At 28.8% G+C, this 13,408-nt stretch overlaps 1 protein-coding gene across 2 annotated transcripts in view; it reads left to right on the forward strand.

The window, feature by feature from the left end:
• Window positions 1-11,907, forward strand: part of LOC108686186 (aminopeptidase N-like) — a 30,739-nt gene extending 18,832 nt beyond the window's left edge. The window contains exons 4-18 of one of the 2 annotated variants that reach the window (XM_018191330.1): window positions 125-364; window positions 3,059-3,428; window positions 5,449-5,747; window positions 6,231-6,389; window positions 6,790-7,089; window positions 8,189-8,372; window positions 8,687-8,843; window positions 8,917-8,998; window positions 9,238-9,421; window positions 9,693-9,900; window positions 10,052-10,329; window positions 10,485-10,684; window positions 10,881-11,192; window positions 11,425-11,506; window positions 11,758-11,907. In XM_018191330.1, the coding sequence (XP_018046819.1) occupies window positions 3,072-3,428; window positions 5,449-5,747; window positions 6,231-6,389; window positions 6,790-7,089; window positions 8,189-8,372; window positions 8,687-8,843; window positions 8,917-8,998; window positions 9,238-9,421; window positions 9,693-9,900; window positions 10,052-10,329; window positions 10,485-10,684; window positions 10,881-11,192; window positions 11,425-11,506; window positions 11,758-11,907 (2,952 nt within the window). In that variant the 5' untranslated portion in view covers window positions 125-364; window positions 3,059-3,071. The remainder of the gene's footprint in view (window positions 1-124; window positions 365-3,058; window positions 3,429-5,448; window positions 5,748-6,230; window positions 6,390-6,789; window positions 7,090-8,188; window positions 8,373-8,686; window positions 8,844-8,916; window positions 8,999-9,237; window positions 9,422-9,692; window positions 9,901-10,051; window positions 10,330-10,484; window positions 10,685-10,880; window positions 11,193-11,424; window positions 11,507-11,757) is intronic. The other variant, XM_018191331.1, reaches the window with a different exon arrangement.
• The last annotated feature ends 1,501 nt before the right edge of the window (window positions 11,908-13,408 follow it).

Raw genomic sequence — 13,408 nt, forward strand, 5'->3', positions numbered from 1 at the left:
AGAGAGAGAGAGACATGCCTTCCTTTGAATATCGATCGTTACGATCGTTGTTACGACAAACCGGATACCGCTCGTACGGTATCCCGCGATTTGGAAAGCGACATGTACGTGATCCATCTGGCAGGTGGAAGGACGTGTTGGCTGATACAACGATCGCGGCAATGATCAGGAAACCTGGATGACCAGGAGAGGAAGCGACGAAGCTGTATTGCGCCCTGTTTCTTGGCAGTTGCGCGCGAACCATCGAGCGGAGCGGAGCGTTTTCGTTGCCGATAGTAATCCTGTTTTCCGATCGATGTTCGATGATATAAAGTGACGTGGAATAGAAGACCAAATAGCCACGAGTTCGAGAGATATCTATTGTGTGAGTTCAGCATTCGGTTTCAAGAAAAAACAAAGTTCATAATATTGATCGACTTTACCGTACGATGTCGGAAAATGTTTCTTACTTTGGAATTTGTTTCTTACTTTGCGTTGACAACGTTTGGCGTACACATAATCTCATGATAATCTCGATGTTATTAGAATTGTGTGTATGAATTTGTAACGTCATTATTTGCGCAAAAATATACGTAAATCATTGAACCTAGATGTGAGACTATAGTCAGTGTTTTCTGATGCCGATTTAACTCCAGGTGTCATTTTTATCATTTTCATCCAAAATATCAAAATTATTCCATTCGGTAAGAAAAAAAATTAAATATAAGAATTAAATAATATATTAGATTTATTTCATAGTTATTTAAATTTCCATATATTCTTTAAAAAGGTAAAAAAAGGTGTTCTTTGAATATGAACATGAATACATAATATCTTTTAAAATATCTTTTAAATAACCTTGAATAACCTTGAGTAATGGTGCATCGTAATGAGAGGATGTGAACAGAGAAACGGTAAAAAGTCGTTTTCTTATGCAAGAGTCTTTTGTAATCCGCGGCAATAGTGGGACCTGAGTGTCCAGGAAATCTGCAATCAATTTTCCTGTCCTAAGAGTATAAACGCGATAGATAAATCTTATTATTAGCAGCACGAAGTGTGGGCATGATGCGACATTGTGTCGAAGGAGACTGCAATGCCATCGCAGACTTCTGAAATATATACTTCACAACTGTTTGCGACGTGAAATTGACGCTGATTGTTTCGCAAACGTTTGCGGAAATATAAAATATATACAGGTGCAACAAGTATGATAATTCACCGACAAAATGTAAATGGAAAACACACGTGTCCAAGTAGAACAATAATCACAATATCAAAATGATAAATGACTAATATAAAAGTAACTCTTTAAAATCATTTTAAATCTATATTGATATCATGTCATGATAATTTTTATTCTACTTGGACACACGCATTTGATTTATGATGTTAAATATTTGCTGTGCTTTCAGAGCAGTGTTTATTCATTTAATAAATAAATAAATAAATACAATTTAGACAGCATACGTAAAAATATATAATTTATCTCGCGTAATTAAAATAAATATGCCAATATTGTTTGAATAATTAAATTTTATATAATATTGTACGATATATATTTCTTTTATTTAGCATGAATTTTATCAAACGTTTTTATATATATAGGCTGATTGTGTTAATTTTAATTCTATACGGCTATATTTTAACGCTTCTATACGGCTTATTCGCATAAAAATCATGTTTAATTCAAATTACATGCGATTAGTGCACGTAGGATTATGTTGTAAGATTATTTTACGACAGTTCGTCGGTGTAAGAACCTTACATTAATTCAAGCATGGCATTCGCGTTTCCTTGACACGCTCACTCGAACCGTTTGGAACGTGAAATTACTTTCAATGATCGGTTGCCTTCACCCGGTTTACGCAAGATAAAAAGCTTCCGATATAATGATCTTATTAAAATTGTCATTCTTGTTTTAACGTGCTTGACTGATAATTTTGCCAATTAGGAAATATTTCAATCTTGCACAATTGTGCAAGATTCAAATGATTATATGCATGTATATTTGTATAGAATATCTATCTAAAATGTTAGGTAAGAATCTTCATAGCTAATTTTATTTTTCTTGTATCTATCTTATAAATGTTTTTAAACATTTATCTATTTTTTATATATAAACTAAAATGAATATTTATATATATAATTAATAAAAAACTTATACTTATTCTTGTGCAAGAAAAATATTGAAACATATTTGTGTAACATTTTATGTGAATGTTTGTAGATAGTTAAAAATATAATTGTAGATTTAAAAAAAAGAAACGTGTAAAAAAATAATTAAAATTAAATATATATTCCCTTTTGCATCGTTAAAAAAAGGTTGATTAGGCATATCGATTTAACAGTAATCGTGAGATGTACTGCTTTATTTTTGCAAATGTTTTTTGACCAACTTTGGAAGCTTATTGTAAAAGATTCTAAATGTATGTATTCGAATACTTTTGTTTTCGTAGGAATGTTTCCACTTTACGTTTGCAGACACAAGAAATAACAGACATACAAATGTAGATCTGATATATAATAGATTTAAAGTGACTGAGAACTTCCATTATTATTACTTTTAGACTTCTATATATTTACACTTTTACACACACTTATATACTTATATACTTATATAATCATTAATTAAAGCACGTGATCTTCTGCGATAGTAATTATGATGACGCTATACTTGATTCTTGCAATTTCTTCATAACAAAATCTCATTAATCAATTTTATACACATATTTTACATTTCGCGAAAACACAATTTTATTTTAATACAATTTTTATTTAAATAATAGAAATTTTTACAAATAATAAGATTACAAAAGTAAAGATTTTAAAAAGGCACAGACTGAGAATTGGTAGTATAATTGCATTATATATAGGATTTATTAAAATTATTAATGTGCAGGTATATAACAATAAATATAAAGATGCGATAAAATTAAGTAAGAATCAAATAAATTGATGACATAAGAGAGTAAAGAAAAATAATATTAATTCATTTATAAACTAAATTTATAAACTACTAAACAATAATTTAGCATAAATTAAAAAAAGTGAAATTAAAAGCATGTCTTTTTCTTTTCAGGCTCACGCATGATATGACTCAGTCTCGTGAGGTTCTAGCGATGATGGACGCACATACAACTACATTCGGGCGCAAAAAAGGTTGCGCGATTTCCCGATGTAACGCCTTCCTCCTGGGCGCATTTTTTCTAATCAGCTTGGTCGTCACTGGTTTGTTGGTGTACCACTTTGCACCTTGTCTCGAGGAAAAACATGTTCAGCCATGTACGGACTCTGCTGGCGATTCGCTCTTGTCGACAGGAAGGAGTTTTTCGATGACATCAACAAAGAAGAAAATAGATGTCAGATTACCAAAGGCTATCGTGCCTGATATGTACGAATTATGGCTGATACCTTTTATATGGGAGGGCAATTTCACCTTCCACGGCGAGGTAATACTTTATTTTGTTATATTTATGTATAATATATTTTGTAACAAATAGAAAAAATTCTATTTATGAACAGATTTTATTAGTAATAGTATTCTATTTTTTAATTTTTTTTTTCAAAAGAGAAATAATTTTAAACTACAACTGCTAAACTAAACTGCAACTGCTCAACAACTGTTTTACACTTGTTATTTTATCGGATCTTATTTAAATATAACTTTTTATAGAATTTACAGATTAACACAAAAACATTATGTTCTGTAACAAAATTACGTACAAGTTAAATAAAAAGGTCATTAAAATTTGGAAACGCTGATAGATACGGCAAAATGCCAAGATTATTTAAATTTCTCTCGATAAAACTTACAAGAAAGGTTCTATCTTTCTCAAAATTATATCTATTATCGTTATCGAAGAAACAATCTGAATATCTAGATCTCTTGTGCATAATTTTTTTTGTAAAAAAATGTATTTTCTTGTTATAGATTATTTTATTGTTATTTTATCACTTATTTTGACTTATGACTTTGACTTGTTATTATATATTTTTTTATTATTATTTATTATTATATGATATTTTGTTGTTTTATATCATTTAGACATTTATTTAGAAATACATTAACACAATATTTTACGTTTGTCAATGGATTGTTGTATTTAATGTAAAATGTTATTAACTATTTATCGAAATATCTTTTTTTGACATATTAAGAGATTTTTTACAATTTTAAATTGTTGGCAAATAAACCGGTTTGATTACGTTATAAATGCTCCTACTTTCTATTGAGAATTAAAAGTGTAATTTTTTTTATGTACTTAATTCGCAATTCTATACGTAAGCTGTTACTGCCACACTGTTACGAAGAGAGACGCGCCTAGCGATTGACGCAACCATTCACTTTCATATGTGGGATTCATGAGAAATAGGCTTTGGCAGATCACGTGTGTTCTGATCTTAATTCTTTGCCAAGTTTCGTTTTCTTTTGCTTTCTTACGAATTCTATTTGTCCTGACTTGTAAAGATTGTTCAAATTACTATACAAAGAGGACATTTAAATAAATATCTTGTAGAGAAATGAATGTAGTTTCGATCGAAGCGGATCTTAGTGTTTAAATAATTTAAGCATGAAAGAATTTATCATATTATTTTACATATTCAATTCTGCAAACCGCGCGCCGAAATCTTTTTCGATCTTGAAACACAATCATAAACGGAACTAAAGTATAATTGCATTATCATATATTAAATCAATAAACAATTAATAATTTTGATGCTAAAAAGCATTTTAAAAGGATATTAATTTGATGCCAATTTAAACAGAACTTTTAAGAACTGTAAATAATATAATTTATTGCGAAAAATATTGCCTCAGCCAGAATTCGAATCTGGATCTCTCGTATTCCAGGCGTCCTCTTTCGATTACCGAGGCTTTATTTGTCGAGGGCAATATTTGTCACAATAACCAGTAACAGTAACTAATGAGAGAAACATCGTTTTTCGAGACGTGTACAAACAGTTATTTCGTATTAAATCGACGAGAATAAATCAGTTAAGAGAAATAAACTTATTTTTGGTGCTCGATATGCAAAATTGGATTTGCAGAATGTAAATTCATTTTGAAATATTTATATTCACTAAGATCCATTTTTATTGAAAATAGATTTATTTTTCTTAATTGATTTATTCTTGTCGGTCTAATATGAATTACAATTGTAAGTATTTTATAGACTAAAGAGAATGCTAAGGTCGTGGTTAAATTTAACAAAATTTTATATTTTTAGAGAATTTTATATATAATTTTAAAATATAGATATTATATATAATATATTATGTATTATATATTATATATTATATATAAGATAATTCGAACATTATAAAATAATTAAAACATATGAGCATTTCATAATTATATAATAAAAATAGAGTATTAAAGCACTTGAAATTAAATTAAGCATAATATTAACATAATATTACTATATAAAGGTTGCTTTATTAATACAGAAATATTAATGATTTGTTTAGGTGAAAATTTTAATAAACGTGACACAAGATACGAATAATGTTACGTTGCATGCTGTCGATATGAACATTGATGAGAATTTTACGACTGTCAGAGAGTACTCGATTAAGAGCAACAAAACCAAGCTAATAGGGATCGCGGAGCAGAAAAACGACACCGACAGGCAATTTCACGTGATTAGAACATCGAACACGTTGAAGAAAGGCAAGCAATATGTTGTGCATCTCAAGTTTATTGGCCATCTGAACGACTATCTGCAGGGTTTCTACAGGAGTTCGTATACGGTCGGCAATCAGACGAGGTAAACGATGTCGCAATGAAACTTTGTAGTCTGTGTAAATTGAAACTTATTCTTTCGTGCTTTAATTGATTTAATTAAATGTACTATTTAATCTAAACTCATTCTAAAAGAAATCCATTTTATTTATTGCTAAATTTGTTAATTTAAAATCTAAAGAAAAAGAAACTTTAATTTACAAAACATTAATATTAGATAAAAAAGCAAGTAATTATGGTAGATAAAATATGAATATGTCGAAAGACAAAATTTAAATTCATTTCTTCGAGAAAAAGAAGCAAGGAAGATAATTATTTTATTAAATCCTTTGATTTCTAACTTTGTCGCATACTTGATCTTATCATCGTAAAGTGTTTTGATTCGAGAGTAGAGCGAGTGATTATCCTTTGTATAGTCTTGCTGCGGTCGCATGTTTGGCTTACGTACAGGCTTAAACAAGGACTCCTGTCGACTGTTTGCCAAAGGTATCTGGTTTCTGCATTATAGATGGATTGCTACGACTCAGTTTCAACCAACGGATGCGCGCCGTGCTTTCCCGTGTTTCGATGAACCGGCTTTGAAAGCCAAGTTCCAAATCAACATAGCGCGTCCTAAAAACATGACATCTATTTCAAATATGCCCCGAAAAGGAGAACCGATACCAATGTAATTATATATTATACATTTGGCAATTTGTAAATCTGGTTCATATTTTCTCTGAAGAATTTTCATGATAGAAATTTGTGATTTAATTGTATTTCTTTTTATAACTTCAATTTTTGTTCAGCGCAAAGTGTTTGAAACGCATAAAATTTAATTAAAGTGATATTGTTAGCAATGTTAATTATTTATTAAGTTTATTTTATGATATTTATAAAAAATACATATCATATTTTAGCTTCGACAAAGTTCACAAATTAAAAAAATATTGTTTTTTAAGTAACAATCAAAAACAATCAAAAATAATTTAACACCGATTTCTTTTAAAAATTCGACTTCAGAACATTTATTTTAAAAAGTATTGTGCAATTTTAAAAAACTTTCTTTTTTATCTTTTAATAATCAGGTCCGGTTTAGACTCGTACGTATGGGATTGTTACGATCGTTCGGTACCGATGTCTACGTACTTGGTGGCCTTCATAGTTTCTGATTTTGATGCAAAGACATCGGAAGATGGTAACTTTAGAGTTTGGGCACGCCACGATGCTATTAATCAATCACAATATAGCTTGAATATTGGACCGAAAATACTTAAATTTTACGAGGACTACTTCAAGATCAAATTTCCTTTGCCGAAGATGGATATGGTCGCGTTGCCTGACTTCTCCGCCGGTGCCATGGAGAACTGGGGATTGATAACATATAGGTAAATATCATGCATTTAGAGAGGATTAATAATTACATTTGCTTCATTACTGTATTAAATAAGAGAATATTATCGATTTCATTTTGCAATATATATATATGTTTCATACTATACAATTATACTGCATAAATATTGCATATATATAGATATGTATTATATACGTATGTAATTATGTATACCTTAAATAATGTGTGTTCTATGATTATTAGTGTGAGATTAGGAATATATCGGACTATCGCTGGATGTGAGAAATAATAGGTCATCACTCAATCACACTGCAATAATATCGTTCGCGTTTACTCTGTCCTCATTTTTCCCACTCACTCCTAATAATTTGTGCATTATTAGGTAGATAAAAGTAATTTAAATCGTCATTTTACTAAACGCGCAGTATATACTTATTTTTAAATATATAATATATTTTTAGATTTACAATATTTATATTTGATATTCGATATTTGATATTTGAGAAGATAATATATGATTGATGAATTAAAATATCTTTATTATTACTTGATTTTTATTTTAATAACAACATAGTAGTATCGCGACCAAGAGCATAAAAACAAATCATGTGATGCGTGAATGTCACGTACATGTTTGTGTCACCAAGCTCGCTAGCTTTATCTGAAGCTTTTTACATCGACAAATTTTTAATTAAAATTATTTAGAAGCTAAAATCGTAATAAAAAATTCAACAACATTTTTCTTATACTTCTACTTTTTATGTTTTTAATTTATTTAATAAAATTAGTAAAACAGTTGTTTCTTTGCAAATAGATTTATCATAATACAAAAACCACTAATGTATACACCTTCACTCACGATTAATTTAAACATTAATTAAAACTTTTATCAAATATATTTTATTTATTATGGATTTAAACTAAGTTTAGAGAAAGAATTTGTATATAAATAATTTTTTATTTTCAAAGAAAAATATCACTAAAATATAGTATTTGGTCAAAATTTATAAAACTTCTTTGAGGTAATTGATATTTGTATATCATTATAGGTAACATCAGTTTATACATACGTGAAAGATACATATTAATGTATAAGAAATGAAAATAATTAATTTGCTGTTACATCAATTTAGAGAGACAGCGATGTTGTATCAAGAAGGCATCTCAACCAGTGGTAGCAAGCAACGGGTAGCCGTCGTGGTATCTCATGAGCTCGCGCATCAGTGGTTTGGAAATTTAGTGACTCCAAGTTGGTGGACGGATCTTTGGTTGAATGAGGGTTTCGCCAGTTATATGGAGTACATTGGCATGGACGCGGTAAGCCTTTTAATCAACGGAATTACATATTGTATGTAATGTCAAAATTACTATTATAGTGTAACATTTCATTGATAAATTAACGATAAAAAATTTGATTTATTGGGTTGTCCGGAAAGTTCGTGTCGACTTCGAAGGAAAATTGAAACACAGAAAATTTAAATTTTAGTATACATTTATTAAATTATATAGGTTAGTCGGCACGAACTTTCCGGACAACCCAATAGAAAAAGTTAAATGCCTTGAATGTTTAAATATATTTTATATGTATATTATATTATAATATAAATTTTTTACATCTTTAAAACATACAGGTTGAACCAACGTGGAAAGCTCTTGAACAATTTGTTGTTCACGATCTTCAAAATGTTTTCGGTTTAGACGCTTTGGAATCTTCTCATCCTATATCCATTGAAGTCGGTCATCCAGATGAAATCAGTGAAATCTTCGACAAGATTTCTTATGGAAAAGGTACTTATCAATTTACGTGAATGACGATTCTAAATGAAATTAATGTAACTATATCTACGTTAAAATTACTCAGGTGCTTCCATAATAAGAATGATGGATCATTTCCTCACGACAGAAGTTTTCAAGAAAGGTCTAAGTAATTATTTAAATGGAAAGTAAGTAAAGATTAATTAATTGATATCTTAAACTTCTGCTCAATTAAATATAAAGTAATTTAGTAAGTTTTTTAATCAATAATGATTAATCAATAATGATTATTTTATAACGTAATTATAACTATAAATAAATTATAACTATAAATAAATTATAACTATAAATAAAAATATTTTAAAATAAATTTTAATATAATGCAAAAATAATTAATTTATTATTTATTGTCTTTTTGTATATCCAGAGCCTATCAAAGTGCCGAACAAAATGATTTATGGTCCGCTTTGACCAAACAAGCTTACAAAGACAAAGTACTTGACTCAAGTGTATCCGTTAAAGAAATAATGGATACTTGGACTCTGCAAACTGGCTTTCCTTTAATTACTGTCACACGAAACTACGACAACGGGAGTATTACACTAACACAGGTATATCAACAATTATAAATAAAATAATAATTGAATAAAGTATGATTTATTATAAATTTAATAAATAAAAGTCAATGTGTTTAGTTCGTACAGTCATTTTCTATCTGTTACACCTTCTATTACACACAGATATTTAAAAAAAATGATAAAAATATTACATTATAGTAGGATGATATAATATTACATTATAGTAGGATATTTGATTAACGAATGCTTATTTATATTTTAAGCGACTTATAATTGTTTTATACGCATTAACTATTTTTCGTAGGAACGCTTTCTGCTACGTAATAGCGGCACGAGCGTCACATCTGAAGCGGAACCATTATGGTGGGTACCTATCACTTATACGAGCGAAAAGCAATTAAATTTCAATAACACTCAACCTACAAAATGGATGAAAGCGGAACGCTCGATCATCCTTAACGATTTGAATGTAAGCCCATCTGAGTGGATACTTTTCAACATTCAAGAAACTGGTAATTATATCTGATAAAATATCCACGATGAAAGAAATATATTTCTCTATGATAAAAATAAAAAATATCTTTACAATTTTATTTTCCGATGTTATGAAAATATAAATCATTAGATAATATTATATTTATACAATATTATATTTAAAAACAGGGTACTATAGAGTGACTTATGATAGAGCAAACTGGCAGATGATAATTAAACAACTGAATAAGGAAAATTTTAAAGATATCTCGACGATTAACCGAGCGCAGTTGATTGATGACGCTCTTAATTTAGCTAGAGCTGGCAAACTCGACTACACTATCGCTTTCGATGTTACATCTTATTTAGCTCACGAAATCGAGTACTTGCCTTGGAATGCAGCTTTCAATGCCATGGATTATCTCAATGATATGTTAATTAAGACACAAGGTTATGACAAATTCAGGGTATGTATTATCAAATTGCATTAATGATAAAGATATTGAATAGAGATTGTAAGAAAAATATTAATAATTACATATTAGATGTACCATGATGTTAGTATAAAATATAAATAATACTTTATTAATTTTTTTTTTATTTAATTTTTAATATTTTTTAGTTATACATATTAAAATTGCTCGACAATGTGTATAAGCAAGTTGGCTTCATTGACAAAGTGGGAGATCCTCAACTGACAGTCTTCACTCGAATTGACGTTTTAAATTGGGCATGTAATTTTAATCATGAGGATTGCATTATGAATGCCATGCAACAATTCAAGAATTGGCGTAATACTCCTAATCCGGACATTAACAATCCGTAAATATCATATTATTCAAGACTAGATTATTTATGCATTGTACTGTTGCATTCTTTGATGCATAAGATGATTGCAATAATCAAGATGCATATTAATCTTTATGTTCTAAATTCATCGTTATTTTTAGAGAATTAATAAAGTCATTTATGTATATCTTAATTATATTAACGATTATATTATAAATTTTATATTTAGGATTTCGCCGAATTTGAGACGCGTAGTTTATTGTACAGCCATTCGAGTGGGTGGACAAAGCGAATGGGAATTCGCTTGGCAGCGATACCTAGCGACCAATGTAGGATCGGAGAAGGATCTGCTTTTGCAAGCATTAGCTTGTACAAGAGAGATATGGCTGTTGAATCGATATTTGGATTGGGCTGTGACGGAAAATTCGGGAATTAGAAAACAGGATGCTACCCGAGTTTTCGGATCAGTTGCCAACAACATTGTCGGGCAACCGCTCACATTTGATTACTTCAGAAACAAATGGACGCATCTTAGGGAATAGTAAGTTGTCACTCTTTTATTTTTATTTATAAGTTTGTATATTCTGTATTTGTATGTTTCTATAACGGAAAGTTTTATTTATACAAATAGGGAATATTAATAATTAAAATTCAATCAATAATTAAGAAATATCAGATTTTTATTATTGGTTATGATTTTTATTACTGAGTCTTGTCTTGGATTAAATTATTTTATTTGTGAATTTGATATGATAAAATTTTATTATTTCTAGTTTTGGAACATCGTTATCAACTGTTAATACTATCGTTAAGTCAGCGACAAGAGGAATAAGTACAAGATACGAAATGAAAGATGTAAGTCTTTTTGTAAGTTCAGTAGTAATAACGTGAATATATTTTGGAAATGATCTAAAACTAGCTTAAAAATAATTTTAGTGAAAAACAAATGACGCGCAAATATTAATATAATTATTTTCTTAAATAAAATACATAAATGGATAACTCGATAAATGGATGAATATACATAATTTTCACAAGAATGTCGTGTTACTCTTTCAGAAAAATAATTCTGTAATGTATTCACTCTTTTCATATTATTTTTTCAGTTGGTAGAGTTTGCAAAGGAGCACTTGGATGAACTTGGTACTGCAACGCGAACCATACAGCAAGCGGTAGAGCGAGCAGAATCCAACATAAGATGGCTCGACAATTATCATGCGACAATTCGCGATTGGTTACAGAGGAATACCGCATAATCATCGATATTGAAAATTATTCGAATTTCCCTCACGGTGTCGAATCGTGAGTGCAACATAGGATTGTTCGATTTTTCGCCGAATTCATCATAGCGTGAAAGTGACGCGCGAAAAATCTTTATACGATAAAGGGCACTAAATTATAAATGGACGAGGAAATTGCAAAATAGTCTATCGTTGAATCGTACAAGAGTATTATGTGTTTTTGTATGTATTTGTAAATATACAGCCAGCATAATTAATGCAATATTTATAATACAGAGCGAAATATGACGCTCACAGCGTTCCGTGTTCACATTCTTGATCATTCCGCCAGAGATTATGGAGTATATTTTAAATATGGAAAAAGTGATAATGTTATTAATTCTTTTATAAGCTTTTCGATTACAATTGCTGTGCACATTAGCCTAAGCCTGAAGAACTTTATCATGAAGTCATTAGATACCAAAGGAGCAGGAAAGAGAATTCATGTTCGAAGTAACCGATATTATTGGAGGTAGCGACTTGACAAAATTCTTATGGTGTGTTCTAAAGTTGTACGTTTTCTTGGTAAATTAAATATTACTGGAAATCAGTTTATAGTTATGCCATTATAGATAATTGTTTATTAGGTCAAAATAATTAGTAAGTAATGATTGATAAATACTCATGTATAATTACTAGAAGTCGAATTTTCAACAACCGTTATAAAGCATTGAATATAATACATGTTGAAAGTAACTAGATATTTTTAATCGCTCATTAATGAAGACAATAAAGATATTTATAATATATAATGTGGCAAATATATTATACATACAAAAGTTTTTTGCTTAAAATTTAAATATTGTCTATAGCATAAGTCAATGCTTCACATGTACTTAGAATATTAAAGAATTCTCTATTCTTAATACATGAATATCCGTTATATAACTAATTGCTGAATGCGATTTAATTTATTCATTAAAGATTTGCAGTCCGGTGCATTTAGTGCTATTATGTGACAATCTATGTTTTATAACGCCAAAAATTTAGAAAATATAATACTGCTTTATTTTGAAAATATTGATATATATCATATAGATACAATAAAATCATATAGATTTTTTTATAAACTATGTCGTATGCCTATTTTATTCTTTATTAATAGAGAAACAAAGATATGCTTTTTTAATATTAATTTTCAAACTTTAAAACTTTGAAATAAACTTTTTAAATTAAATTAGTATGAAGAAAGAATGAATTTCTTTAATTACACTTATAAATTTGAAGCTACAATAAAATCAATACAATTATTTAATCTGTTATTGTTAATATAAAGTAGTGTGTATCATTATTTATATCATGGTCCTACTTTACGGTAAGTATAAACGTTATATTAAATAATTTTGTAAGTATTGTTTAAAAATTGTATTTTGATAATTTTTTATTAAATTGAATTATTAATAAATGTGAATGTAATAATAAATGTAATAATAAATGTAATAATAAAAAGTAAAAATTAAAGTATAATTAATAAAGT

Source organism: Atta colombica, unplaced genomic scaffold, assembly GCF_001594045.1.
Source record: "Atta colombica isolate Treedump-2 unplaced genomic scaffold, Acol1.0 scaffold166, whole genome shotgun sequence".
Lineage (NCBI taxonomy): Eukaryota > Metazoa > Arthropoda > Insecta > Hymenoptera > Formicidae > Atta > Atta colombica.